This window comes from Oncorhynchus keta, chromosome 20, assembly GCF_023373465.1.
Source record: "Oncorhynchus keta strain PuntledgeMale-10-30-2019 chromosome 20, Oket_V2, whole genome shotgun sequence".
In the NCBI taxonomy this organism is placed as follows: domain Eukaryota; kingdom Metazoa; phylum Chordata; class Actinopteri; order Salmoniformes; family Salmonidae; genus Oncorhynchus; species Oncorhynchus keta.
The window spans coordinates 34,581,897-34,594,724 of NC_068440.1; the positions used below are offsets into that span (position 1 = coordinate 34,581,897).

At 46.2% G+C, this 12,828-nt stretch overlaps 1 protein-coding gene across 2 annotated transcripts in view; it reads right to left on the reverse strand.

Annotated features, from left to right (window-relative positions):
* Positions 1-12,828, reverse strand: part of LOC118399009 (CUB and sushi domain-containing protein 3-like) — a 908,305-nt gene that overhangs the window by 694,454 nt on the left and 201,023 nt on the right. For both annotated transcript variants that reach the window (XM_052472732.1, XM_052472731.1), the window contains exon 3: positions 7,175-7,287. In XM_052472732.1, the coding sequence (XP_052328692.1) occupies positions 7,175-7,287 (113 nt within the window). The remainder of the gene's footprint in view (positions 1-7,174; positions 7,288-12,828) is intronic.

The following is a 12,828-nucleotide window of genomic DNA, read 5'->3' on the forward strand; positions in this document are numbered from 1 at the left end:
TCTCCAGTGTACCAGTGGCCATCGGGAAGAGCAGTTCTCCAGTGTACCAGTGGCCATCGGGAAGAGCAGTTCTCCAGTGTACCAGTGGCCATCGGGAAGAGCAGTTCTCCAGTGTACCAATGGCCATCGGGAAGAGCAGTTCTCCAGTGTACCAGTGGCCATCGGGAAGAGCAGTTCTCCAGTGTACCAATGGCCATCGGGAAGAGCAGTTCTCCAGTGTACCAGTGGCCATCGGGAAGAGCAGTTCTCCAGTGTACCAATGGCCATCGGGAAGAGCAGTTCTCCAGTGTACCAGTGGCCATCGGGAAGAGCAGTTCTCCAGTGTACCAGTGGCCATCGGGAAGAGCAGTTCTCCAGTGTACCAGTGGCCATCGGGAAGAGCAGTTCTCCAGTGTACCAGTGGCCATCGGGAAGAGCAGTTCTCCAGTGTACCAGTGGCCATCGGGAAGAGCAGTTCTCCAGTGTACCAGTGGCCATCGGAAAGAGCAGTTCTCCAGTGTACCAGTGGCCATCGGGAAGAGCAGTTCTCCAGTGTACCAGTGGCCATCGGGAAGAGCAGTTCTCCAGTGTACCAGTGGCCATCGGGAAGAGCAGTTCTCCAGTGTACCAGTGGCCATCGGGAAGAGCAGTTCTCCAGTGTACCAGTGGCCATCGGGAAGAGCAGTTCTCCAGTGTACCAGTGGCCACCGAAGGTGAGCATTTGATCAATGAAGTTGGATACGACACCAAACTGCTGTCAGGTCAAGACCCCGGTGAGGACGACGAGCAAGCGGAAGAGCTTCCCTGAGGAGGTTCCTGACAGTTTGTGCAGAAATTATTTGGTTGTGCAAACCCACAATTTCATCAGCTGTCCAGGTGGCTGGTCGCAGACAATCCCGTAGGTGAAGAAGCCGGATGTGGCGATCCTGGGTTGGCGTGCTTACTCGTGATTGTGAGGCCGGTTGGACGTACTCCCAAATTCTCTAAAACGATATTGAAGGTGGCTTAAGGTAGATGTATTAACATTAAATTACCGGGTAACAGCTCTGGTGCACGTTCCTGCAGTCAGCATTCCAATTGCACACTCCCTTAAAACTTGAAACATGTGTGGCATTGTGTTGTGTGACAAAACTGCACATTTCAGAGTGGCTTTTATTGTCCCCAGCACAAGGTGTATCTGTGTAATGATCATGCTTTTTAATCAGCTTCTTGAAATGCCACACTTGTCAGGTTGATGGATTATCTTGGCAAAGGAGAAATGCAAACAAATGTATGCACACAATTTAAGAGGAATAAGCTTTTGTGCGTTTCTGTTCAGTTTAAATGGGGAAGTCAAAGCTGAGCAAAGAGATGTCTTCAATCCACTAACACTAAACATGTGCTTGGAAAATAGAAACATCTCTGTTTTTTGTATTTGAGCAATGTTTTTTCGAGGTGTGGATAACGCCATCTTGAATTGTCACAGTAAGGACTGAAACATATGCGTCATTGGTAGGAGCAAAGACAGTACAGTACGGTAAGGTTTAGAAACTCTGTGGTAGGAGCAAAGACAGTACAGTACGGTAAGGTTTAGAAACTCTGTGGTAGGAGCAAAGACAGTACAGTACGGTAAGGTTTAGAAACTCTGTGGTAGGAGCAAAGACAGTACAGTACGGTAAGGTTTAGAAACTCTGTGGTAAGAGCAAAGACAGTACAGTACGGTAAGGTTTAGAAACTCTGTGGTAGGAGCAAAGACAGTACAGTACGGTAAGGTTTAGAAACTCTGTGGTAGGAGCAAAGACAGTACAGTACGGTAAGGTTTAGAAACTCTGTGGTAGGAGCAAAGACAGTACAGTACGGTAAGGTTTAGAAACTCTGTGGTAGGAGCAAAGACAGTACAGTACGGTAAGGTTTAGAAACTCTGTGGTAGGAGCAAAGACAGTACAGTACGGTAAGGTTTAGAAACTCTGTGGTAGGAGCAAAGACAGTACAGTACGGTAAGGTTTAGAAACTCTGTGGTAGGAGCAAAGACAGTACAGTACGGTAAGGTTTAGAAACTCTGTGGTAGGAGCAAAGACAGTACAGTACGGTAAGGTTTAGAAACTCTGTGGTAAGAGCAAAGACAGTACAGTACGGTAAGGTTTAGAAACTCTGTGGTAGGAGCAAAGACAGTACAGTACGGTAAGGTTTAGAAACTCTGTGGTAGGAGCAAAGACAGTACAGTACGGTAAGGTTTAGAAACTCTGTGGTAGGAGCAAAGACAGTACAGTACGGTAAGGTTTAGAAACTCTGTGGTAGGAGCAAAGACAGTACAGTACGGTAAGGTTTAGAAACTCTGTGGTAGGAGCAAAGACAGTACAGTACGGTAAGGTTTAGAAACTCTGTGGTAGGAGTGAGCGAATTGTAAGTGTTGGCATGGAAACTGAAAGTGCTACCACCAGGTGGTGTCTTGTCTCTATTGGACCTGAATGGGTTTTCGCAACGTTGACAGCTTTGTCATTGAGATCAGGACAACAATATTAAGGTAAGGAACTGTATACAATACATTTTTATGTTGGTAATTATAACATGTACATTTTAGAGTATTTTTTTCCAATTGATAAGACGAGTCTGTGGAATTATTTGTTGATGACAAAGTGAGAAGACAATCATCCAAAACAAGGGAAGGTAGCTAGGTAGTTGATTTAGCTCTTGTCTTGTCTTTTTGATGTAAATGCTTTCATTGATAACTGTACAAAATAAAATGCTCATATTGACAATTTGAAGAGCATTTGTCATTAGGTATAGGCTAGACCAGAGATGGGGAAATTTGATGGGGGTGCAGTGATCATGAAGGGCTGCAGTGGCTTGTGGGTCTGCGTAGCCACACACGCAGTCAGAGCTCTAGACTGTTGAGGTTCTAAGTGACATCGGGTTTTCTCCCCTCTTGACAGAAAATCTTGCTATGGGTCGTAAAGAAAATATTGCAGTTTGAAAGGAAGTTTGCTGCAATTCTACACATTTTTCCATAATAAGGTGGAGAGAAATGTTTGCAGTTTTTAATATGACATCTGAGTGAGAGTGACACAGGCTAATTGAGTGACTGTCAGTGACTGACATAACCACAGAAAATATTATGAGGCAAAACCAAATGTATAAATTGCACCTGGTTTATTCTACTATTGAGACCCCGACTGAGTTCCTAAACAAAATCTGAAAGCTTTTGCCAGTTCGTTTAGCTAGGTCTAGCCCAGGGATAGGCAACTGGAGGGTGGTAGAGGAGAGGGGGTGGTAGAGGTGAGGAGGGTGGAGGGTGGTAGAGGTGAGGAGGGTGGTGGGTGGTAGAGGTGAGGAGGGTGGTAGAGGTGAGGAGGGTGGTAGAGGAGAGGGGGTGGTAGAGGTGAGGAGGGTGGTAGAGGTGAGGAGGGTTGTGGGTGGTAGAGATGAGGAGGGTGGTAGAGGAGAGGGGTGGTAGAGGTGAGGAGGGTGGTGGGTGGTAGAGGTGAGGAGGGTGGTGGGTGGTAGAGGTGAGGAGGGTGGTGGATGGTAGAGGTGAGGAGGGTGGTGGATGGTAGAGGTGAGGAGGGTGGTGGGTGGTAGAGGTGAGGAGGGTGGTGGGTGGTAGAGGTGAGGAGGGTGGTGGGTGGTAGAGGTGAGGAGGGTGGAGGGTGGTAGAGGTGAGGAGGGTGGTGGGTGGTAGAGGTGAGGAGGGTGGTAGAGGTGAGGAGGGTTGTGGGTGGCAGAGGTGAGGAGGGTGGTGGGTGGTAGAGGTGAGGAGGGTGGTGGATGGTAGAGGTGAGGAGGGTGGTGGATGGTAGAGGTGAGGAGGGTGGTGGGTGGTAGAGGTGAGGAGGGTGGTGGGTGGTAGAGGTGAGGAGGGTGGTGGGTGGTAGAGGTGAGGGGAGGGTGGAGGGTGGTAGAGGTGAGGAGGGTGGAGGGTTGTAGAGGTGAGGAGGGTGGTGGATGGTAGAGCTGAGGAGGGTGGTGGGTGGTAGAGGTGAGGAGGGTGGTAGAGGTGAGGAGGGTTGTGGGTGGCAGAGGTGAGGAGGGTGGTAGAGGTGAGGAGGTGAGGAGGGTGGTAGAGGTGAGGAGGGTGGTGGGTGGTAGAGGTGAGGAGGGTGGAGGGTGGTAGAGCTGAGGAGGGTGGTGGGTGGTAGAGGTGAGGAGGGTGGTTGATGAGAGGAGGGTGGTGGAGGAGAGGAGGGTGGTAGATGAGGGTGGTAGAGGAGAAGAGGGTGGTTGGTGAGAGGAGGGTGGTGACGGAGAGGAGGGTGGTAGATGGGGGTTGTAGATGAGATGAGGGTGGCAGAAGAGATAAGGGTGGTAGATGAGAGGAGGGTGGTAGAGATGAGGAGGGTGGTGGATGGTAGAGGTGAGGAGGGTGGAGGGTGGTAGAGGTGAGGAGGGTGGAGGGTGGTAGAGGTGAGGAGGGTGGAGGGTGGTAGAGGTGAGGAGGGTGGAGGGTGGTAGAGGTGAGGAGGGTGGTGGATGGTAGAGCTGAGGAGGGTGGAGGGTGGTAGAGTTGAGGAGGGTGGTGGGTGGTGGGGGAGAGGAGGGTGGTAGATGAGGGTGGTAGAGGAGAAGAGGGTGGTTGGTGAGAGGAGGGTGGTGACGGAGAGGAGGGTGGTAGATGGGGGTTGTAGATGAGATGAGGGTGGCAGAAGAGATAAGGGTGGTAGATGAGGAGGGTGGTGGATGGTAGAGGTGAGGAGGGTGGAGGGTGGTAGAGGGGTGGAGGGTGGTAGAGGTGAGGAGGGTGGTAGATGGTAGAGGTGAGGAGGGTGAAGGGTGGTAGAGGTGAGGAGGGTGGAGGCTGGTAGAGGTGAGGAGGGTGGTGGGTGGTAGAGGTGAGGAGGGTGGTTGATGAGAGGAGGGTGGTGGAGGAGAGGAGGGTGGTAGATGAGGGTGGTAGAGGAGAAGAGGGTGGTTTGTGAGAGGAGGGTGGTGACGGAGAGGAGGGTGGTAGATGGGGGTTGTAGATGAGATGAGGGTGGCAGAAGAGATAAGGGTGGTAGATGAGAGGAGGGTGGTAGAGATGAGAAGGGTGGTAGAGGGTGGTAAGGGAGGGGAGGGTGGTAAGGGAGGGGAGGGTGGTAGGTGTGGCAGAGTTTCTAAATCATTTTTGTCTTTCTGTAGATCCTTGCATGTCCAATATGTCTGTCTAGTCCAGTATGTCTGTCTAGTCCAGTATGTCTGTCTAGTCCAGAATGTCTGTCTAGTCCAATATGTCTGTCTAGTCCAGTTTGTCTGTCTAGTCCAGAATGTCTGTCAAGTCCACTATGTCTGTCTAGTCCAGAATGTCTGTCTAGGCAAGTTTGTCTGTCTAGTCCACTATGTCTGTCTAGTCCACTATGTCTGTCTAGTCCAGAATGTCTGTCTAGTCCAATATGTCTGTCTAGTCCAGAATGTCTGTCTAGTCCAGTATGTCTGTCTAGTCCAATATGTCTGTCTAGTCCAGAATGTCTGTCTAGTCCAGTATGTCTGTCTAGTCCAGAATGTCTGTATAGTCCACTATGTCTGTCTAGTCCAGAATGTCTGTCTAGTCCACTATGTCTGTCTAGTCCAGAATGTCTGTCTAGTCCACTATGTCTGGCTAGTCCACTATGTCTGTCTAGTCCAGTATGTCTGTCTAGTCCAGTATGTCTGTCTAGTCCAGTATGTCTGTCTAGTCCAGAATGTCTGTATAGTCCACTATGTCTGTCTAGTCCAGAATGTCTGTCTAGTCCACTATGTCTGTCTAGTCCACTATGTCTGGCTAGTCCACTATGTCTGTCTAGTCCAGAATGTCTGTCTAGTCCACTATGTCTGTCTAGTCCACTATGTCTGTCTAGTCCAGAATGTCTGTACAGTCCACTATGTCTGTCTAGTCCAGAATGTCTGTCTAGTCCACTATGTCTGGCTAGTCCACTATGTCTGTCTAGTCCACTATGTCTGTCTAGTCCAGTATGTCTGTCTAGTCCACTATGTCTGTCTAGTCCACTATGTCTGTCTAGTCCAGAATGTCTGTCTAGTCCACTATGTCTGTCTAGTCCAGAATGTCTGTATAGTCCAGTTTGTCTGGCTAGTCCACTATGTCTGTCTAGTCCAGTATGTCTGTCTAGTCCAGAATGTCTGTCTAGTCCAGAATGTCTGTCTAGTCCACTATGTCTGTCTAGTCCACTATGTCTGGCTAGTCCACTATGTCTGTCTAGTCCAGAATGTCTGTCTCGTCCACTATGTCTGTCTAGTCCAGAATGTCTGTATAGTCCAGTTTGTCTGGCTAGTCCAGTATGTCTGTCTAGTCCAGTATGTCTGTCTAGTCCAGAATGTCTGTCTAGTCCAGAATGTCTGTCTAGTCCAGAATGTCTGTCTAGTCCACTATGTCTGGCTAGTCCACTATGTCTGTCTAGTCCAGAATGTCTGTCTCGTCCACTATGTCTGTCTAGTCCAGAATGTCTGTATAGTCCAGTTTGTCTGGCTAGTCCAGTATGTCTGGCTAGTCCACTATGTCTGTCTAGTCCAGAATGTCTGTATAGTCCACTATGTCTGTCTAGTCCAGAATGTCTGTCTAGTCCACTATGTCTGTCTAGTCCACTATGTCTGTCTAGTCCAGTATGTCTGTCTAGTCCAGTATGTCTGTCTAGTCCAGAATGTATGTATAGTCCACTATGTCTGTCTAGTCCAGAATGTCTGTCTCGTCCAGAATGTCTGTATAGTTTGTCTATCTAGTCCAGTATGTCTCTCTAGTCCAGTATGTCTGTCTAGTCCAGTATGTCTGTCTAGTCCAGAATGTCTGTATAGTTTGTCTATCTAGTCCAGTATGTCTCTCTAGTCCAGTATGTCTGTCTAGTCCAGTATGTCTGTCTAGTCCAGAATGTCTGTATAGTTTGTCTTTCTAGTCCAGTATGTCTCTCTAGTCCAGTATGTCTCTCTAGTCCAGTATGTCTGTCTAGTCCAGAATGTCTCTCTAGTCCAAGTATGTCTGTCTAGTCCAGTAGGACCATAACAGTGTCTGGTTTTGGTTTGATGTGGACTGATGAGGACCTTATAGAGAACAGCTGGTCTAACAGTGGGATCTCACACAGACAGTTTAACCCATATTTATAAAACACTCTGACAGATCAGAACAAAGTATCAGAACCACCAGCTGGATCAGAAGCCGTCCCATCCAACAGGAGTCTCTCTGCTGTTCATTTTCTGAGCGAATACAAGAGATAAACAACAGAAACGTTGAGAGGGAATAGGAGAAGAGACTTACCTTCATAGTATAATTTAAAGCCGTGAGCGCTCACAGCAAAGTCACTGGTAAGACGCAGGGAGAAGACGGACCCTGTGCTCGTGACTGGTGGAGGGATTGAGAATCCTGTTAACCTATAAGGAAAAGGAGACATCATGCAATACACCAATCAGAATGATCTGGAGACACTATTAACTAAATAGCACACAGACACCAGTGAGAATGACCAATAAGACACTATGAACCAATGACATGCCCCAATCAGAATTATCTGAAGATTTACATAGACAACCAGTAGCAGCCTGGCAAGTCTAACCAACCAGTTAGCCCAATGTTGTCATTCAGCTAAAATTGCACAGTGGCGTTACAGTGTGATCTCTGGAGCCGGGAGTAGAGCACAGAGTCGTTGTGAATGTATCAACGTCATGTGGAGGGAGAACATATTGATTCTACGGCCCCATTTCAAAGTAAAGATCGTTATAACATTTCAAATGTACATAAGCTCAGGCTTATTTATGGGCTACACTAGTTCCGCTTGGTAGGCTATTAACATTTCGTTGGCTGGAGTTTGTTTCAATAAAGTCATACTGTGAAGACAGGTGGGGAAAATATACACATCAATAGAGACCATACAGATGTACTGTAGGATCTTAATTTGACCCAGTTTGCAGAAATAATCCTGCAGCAACAGAACATGTGAATTATTATGTGGATAAAAAATGTACGGACATTTTTGTAGGAGTTGATACATGTTGCGTAAGGGCAAATCAAGTCTAAAATTTCAAAGTGGAAATGACAAACTTCAGAAGCCTTTTTAGAAGCCAAATAGACTACAAGTTTAAAATGTCCTACATTGCAGGACATTTTCCTGCAACAGGGTGATCAAATTCCGATCCTACATCTGTATGCAGGCTATACCATGGGTTAAAACTAACATATGATACATTCTAGATCAGCAAAGGAAGGAGATAGCTGAGAGAAATAGCAAAGACTAGTGGTGATACGCTCTCTCAATAGAGTGAAAACAACACTTTATATGCATTAGACATGAAATTGCATCGGAGGGTAAATCACTGAACCAGAAAAAAGTAGTCCACATTTAGCACTTTCTGAGATTGCGTGTCAATAGGATCATTGAAAGTCAGGCACAATGTACAGTATGTACCATAAACCTCCAAACCTGATATGGGTTGACTTTTGCCCCGCAGGCCTCCAGAAGCCCACTGCTACCATTAGCAATGCTTCTCCGTAAAGCTCTATTCAAATCCACATGACTATGTGTCAGAAGGTGCCACGTGGCTCTGCTTGATAAAGATGGGTGTTTGCCATGCCATGTAGAGCACACACAGTCTTAGTATGTGTGTACGAGCCATGTAGAGCACACACAGTCTTAGTATGTGTGTACGAGCCATGTAGAGCACACACAGTCTTAGTATGTGTGTACGAGCCATGTAGAGCACACACAGTCTTAGTATGTGTGTACGAGCCATGTAGAGCACACACAGTCTTAGTATGTGTGTACGAGCCATGTAGAGCACACACAGTCTTAGTATGTTTGTACGAGCCATGTAGAGCACACACAGTCTCAGTATGTGTGTACGAGCCATGTAGAGCACACACAGTCTTAGTATGTGTGTACGAGCCATGTAGAGCACACACAGTCTCAGTACGAGCCATGTAGAGCACACACAGTCTCAGTATGTGTGTACGAGCCATGTAGAGCACACACAGTCTTAGTATGTGTGTACGAGCCATGTAGAGCACACACAGTCTTAGTATGTTTGTACGAGCCATGTAGAGCACACACAGTCTTAGTATGTGTGTACGAGCCATGTAGAGCACACACAGTCTTAGTATGTGTGTACGAGCCATGTAGAGCACACACAGTCTCAGTATGTGTGTACGAGCCATGTAGAGCACACACAGTCTCAGTATGTGTGTACGAGCCATGTAGAGGACACACATTCTTAGTATGTGTGTACGAGCCATGTAGAGCACACACAGTCTTAGTATGTGTGTACGAGCCATGTAGAGCACACACAGTCTTAGTATGTGTGTACGAGCCATGTAGAGCACACACAGTCTTAGTATGTGTGTACGAGCCATGTAGAGCACACACAGTCTTAGTATGTGTGTACGAGCCATGTAGAGCACACACAGTCTCAGTATGTGTGTACGAGCCATGTAGAGCACACACAGTCTTAGTATGTGTGTACGAGCCATGTAGAGCACACACAGTCTTAGTATGTGTGTACGAGCCATGTAGAGCACACACAGTCTTAGTATGTGTGTACGAGCCATGTAGAGCACACACAGTCTTAGTATGTGTGTACGAGCCATGTAGAGCACACACAGTCTTAGTATGTGTGTACGAGCCATGTAGGAATTGCACCCACGGCCCCTGGCATGCACATGCAGTGACCTCCAAAAGGAGAACTCCAGAACATTGGATTTGAAATGGTACAATGACTGTGAGGTTAAAGTGCAGACTGTCACATTTAATTTGAGCGTATTTTCATCCATATCTGGTGAACCGTTTTAGAAATTACAGCTCAAGTTAAAGCTGACAGTCTGCACTTTAACCTCATAGTCATTGTACCATTTCAAATCCAAAGTGCTGAAGTACAAAACCAAAACAAACAATGTGTCACTGTCCCAATACTGTTGGATCTCACTGCATAAATGTATGTACTCACTAAACTGTAACTTAAGCTGCATTGGATAAAAGCCTCCGTTAAGTGACGTATCAAAGTAGGTGTCTCCGGACAAAAATGTGCTTAGTTCAAATGCCATTTTGATAAGGTACTAGAACTGGCACGATGCAGCAGTTGAAAACCCACTGCCAACCGGTCTTCATGTTAATCTCACAGGGAGAAACTACCAGATCAATATAAAAAAGTTCTGCATAATTAAACACTGAATAATAACAGAGGAGTGTGTGTACTTCAAATTGCGTCATGCGTACAGAGATCCTATTGGCTATGCTAATAAAGTAGAATAGTGAGTGAAATATTTATAAAAGCTTTTGCATAACCGCCCCGGGAGATCACAGAGGATCCCTTTAATATGATTAACCTTTCAACTTGTCGGCTTCAAAGAACTTGAGTGAGAAGAGAGTAAGTACCTTCTATTCTGCACATACTGTCTTCAACAAACAATTCATCTCTCCCGCTCCCCCTCTTCCCTCTTTCTCCCTCCTATTTCTCTCTCTGTCTCTCTCTCTCTCTCTCTCTCTCTCTCTCTCTCTCTCTCTCTCTCTCTCTCTCTCTCTCTCTCTCTCTCTCTCTCTCTCTCTCTCTCTCTCTCTCTCTCTCTCTCTCTCTCTCTCTCTCTCTCTCTCTGTCCACCCACCATTGGCTCACAGTAGGATAACTAGCCACAGATTTTTACAATGTGATGCATTTGAACATGTCACATGGGATGACGCTGGAGAGACGAAGCAAGTAAGGGGAATAACACATTTAATAAAGATCGGACATGGAAACGAGTCAGGAACAGCAGTCAGCAAACTAATAATACAGACAAACATCAATCAATGCAGCAGTGGGAACAGAGCAGGGAACTGACAAATATAGGGGAGGTAATAAACAGATGATAAGTGAGTCCAGGTGAGTCCAATAACATCGATGCGCGTGACGAGGGAAGGCAGGTGTGCGTAAAAGTGAGTAAGACTACCAGAAGTCAGTAAGACTACCAAGCATAGAGACAGTAACATACTGTAGAATCTCAGTAAGACTACCAAGCATAGAGACAGCAACATATTGTGCTTAAGTGTGACAGATTATCCTCTATATTTGAACAAAAATACCAATCCAAGTGAGTTGTGAGGGTGGAGTAATAACCCAACACCTTGATTATGTCTGCTTTAAGTGCAATATCATCAAAAAGCGTTTGAGGGACAACAATTCCTCACAACGGATTAATTACTGTCATTATCTTTGTAAAGCAGGGGAAAAGAGAGGGATTTGTGAGACTGGGTGGTACACATTCACTCAGCTACTGTCTTAATGAGGTTTCTGCAGCTCTCACACAAGCCTCTTAACCCTAGGGAGCTTCCCAACCCTAGGAGGCTTCCCACCACTGTGTCTAACACAGACACAGACACAGACACACAGATACACACACATACAGACACACACACACACACATGCCTGCACAAAGTAAAATAGAATCGCGCCGACAGAGGGCTGCTGTGCTTCTAGCTCTCAGGAAACTGCAGTATTTTGTTTTCGTACGTGTTATTTATTACATTATTAGCCCAGAAATGGTTTTGTGTTATTACATACAGCAGGGAAGAACTATTGAATATCAGAGCGGCAGTAACTCACCAGCACTACCAGCGTTACGACAAGGAATACGACTTTCCTGAATCTGATCCTTTGTTCGCACACCCCAGGGCAATTGAACTGATTCCAGAGGCCGGAGGAGAGGTACTCTGAGTGGTCTTCTAGTCTGACTTAGGAGGCATGCATACCACCCACCGCTTCCAAGTATATTACTCGCTAATTTTCAGTTACTGGATAATAAAGTTGATGAGCTCAGGGTTGAGAATTTCTTTCCAGAGAGACATCAGGGATTGTAACATACTCTGTTTCACATGGCTCTCTCGGGATATACTGTCTGAGTCCGTCCAGCCAGTTGGGTTCTCAGTTCATTGCGCAGACAGGAATAAATATATCTCTGGAAGAAGAAGGGCGGGGTTGTATTTTTCATGATTAACGACTCATTGTGTGATTCTGATAACATACAGGAACTTAAGTCCTCAGGAGGTTGAAGAAATGTGGCTTGGCACCTAAAACCCTCACAAGCATCCTGTTGGGCTGTATCATCGCCTGGCAAACTATCTGCACTCCAAGACACCTGCAGCACCCGATGTCACAGGAAGGCCAAAAAGATCATCAAGGACAACAACAACCCAAGCCACTGCCTGTTCACCCAGCTATCATCTAGAAGGTGAGGTCAGTACAGGTGCATCAAAGCTGGGACAGAGAGCCTGAAAAACAGCTTCTATCTCAAGGCCATCAGACTGTTAAATACTGTTAAAAAGCTATCACTAGCACATTAGAGGCTGCTGTCCTACAGTGGCTCCTCCTTTAAAAGTCATACTGCATTCTGTGGCACGTCATTTAATTGTCAGACAGTTTTTCTGTTAATGCGAGTCAGTGCTAGTTTGACCACTAGAGGGCATCTTTGAGAAGCATTCGATATTCTTCCATATTGCAGGCACGCGGGAGACTGTGGTTCAATTCCCTGACCGGGAGGAAGGATTAGGCTGTCCTTGTAAATACGAATTTGTTCTTAACGTATTCCATATGTGTTACTTCATAGATGTGATGTCTTCATTATTATTATATTATTCTGTAGAAAATAGGAAAAATATAGAAAAATCCTGGAAGGAGTAGGTGTGTCCAAACTTTGACTGGTACTTGCTTAATTAACTTGATTTATATTATGGTGTGTCTATTCCATAAAAAACGAAAAACCCTCTGGGTTTCTGTTAGGATGGAACGTAAAATATGGCGCTGTACAACGTGACGATCGGCAGTACAGTACTGGGCTATTTAGCTAAAGAATCCCTGTGTCTTGCGGACGGGAGTATGAGGTTCAATCTCCCGATGGGGAGGAAGGAGTGGGCTGCCCTTGTAAATAAAAATTTGATTTTAACTGATTTCATA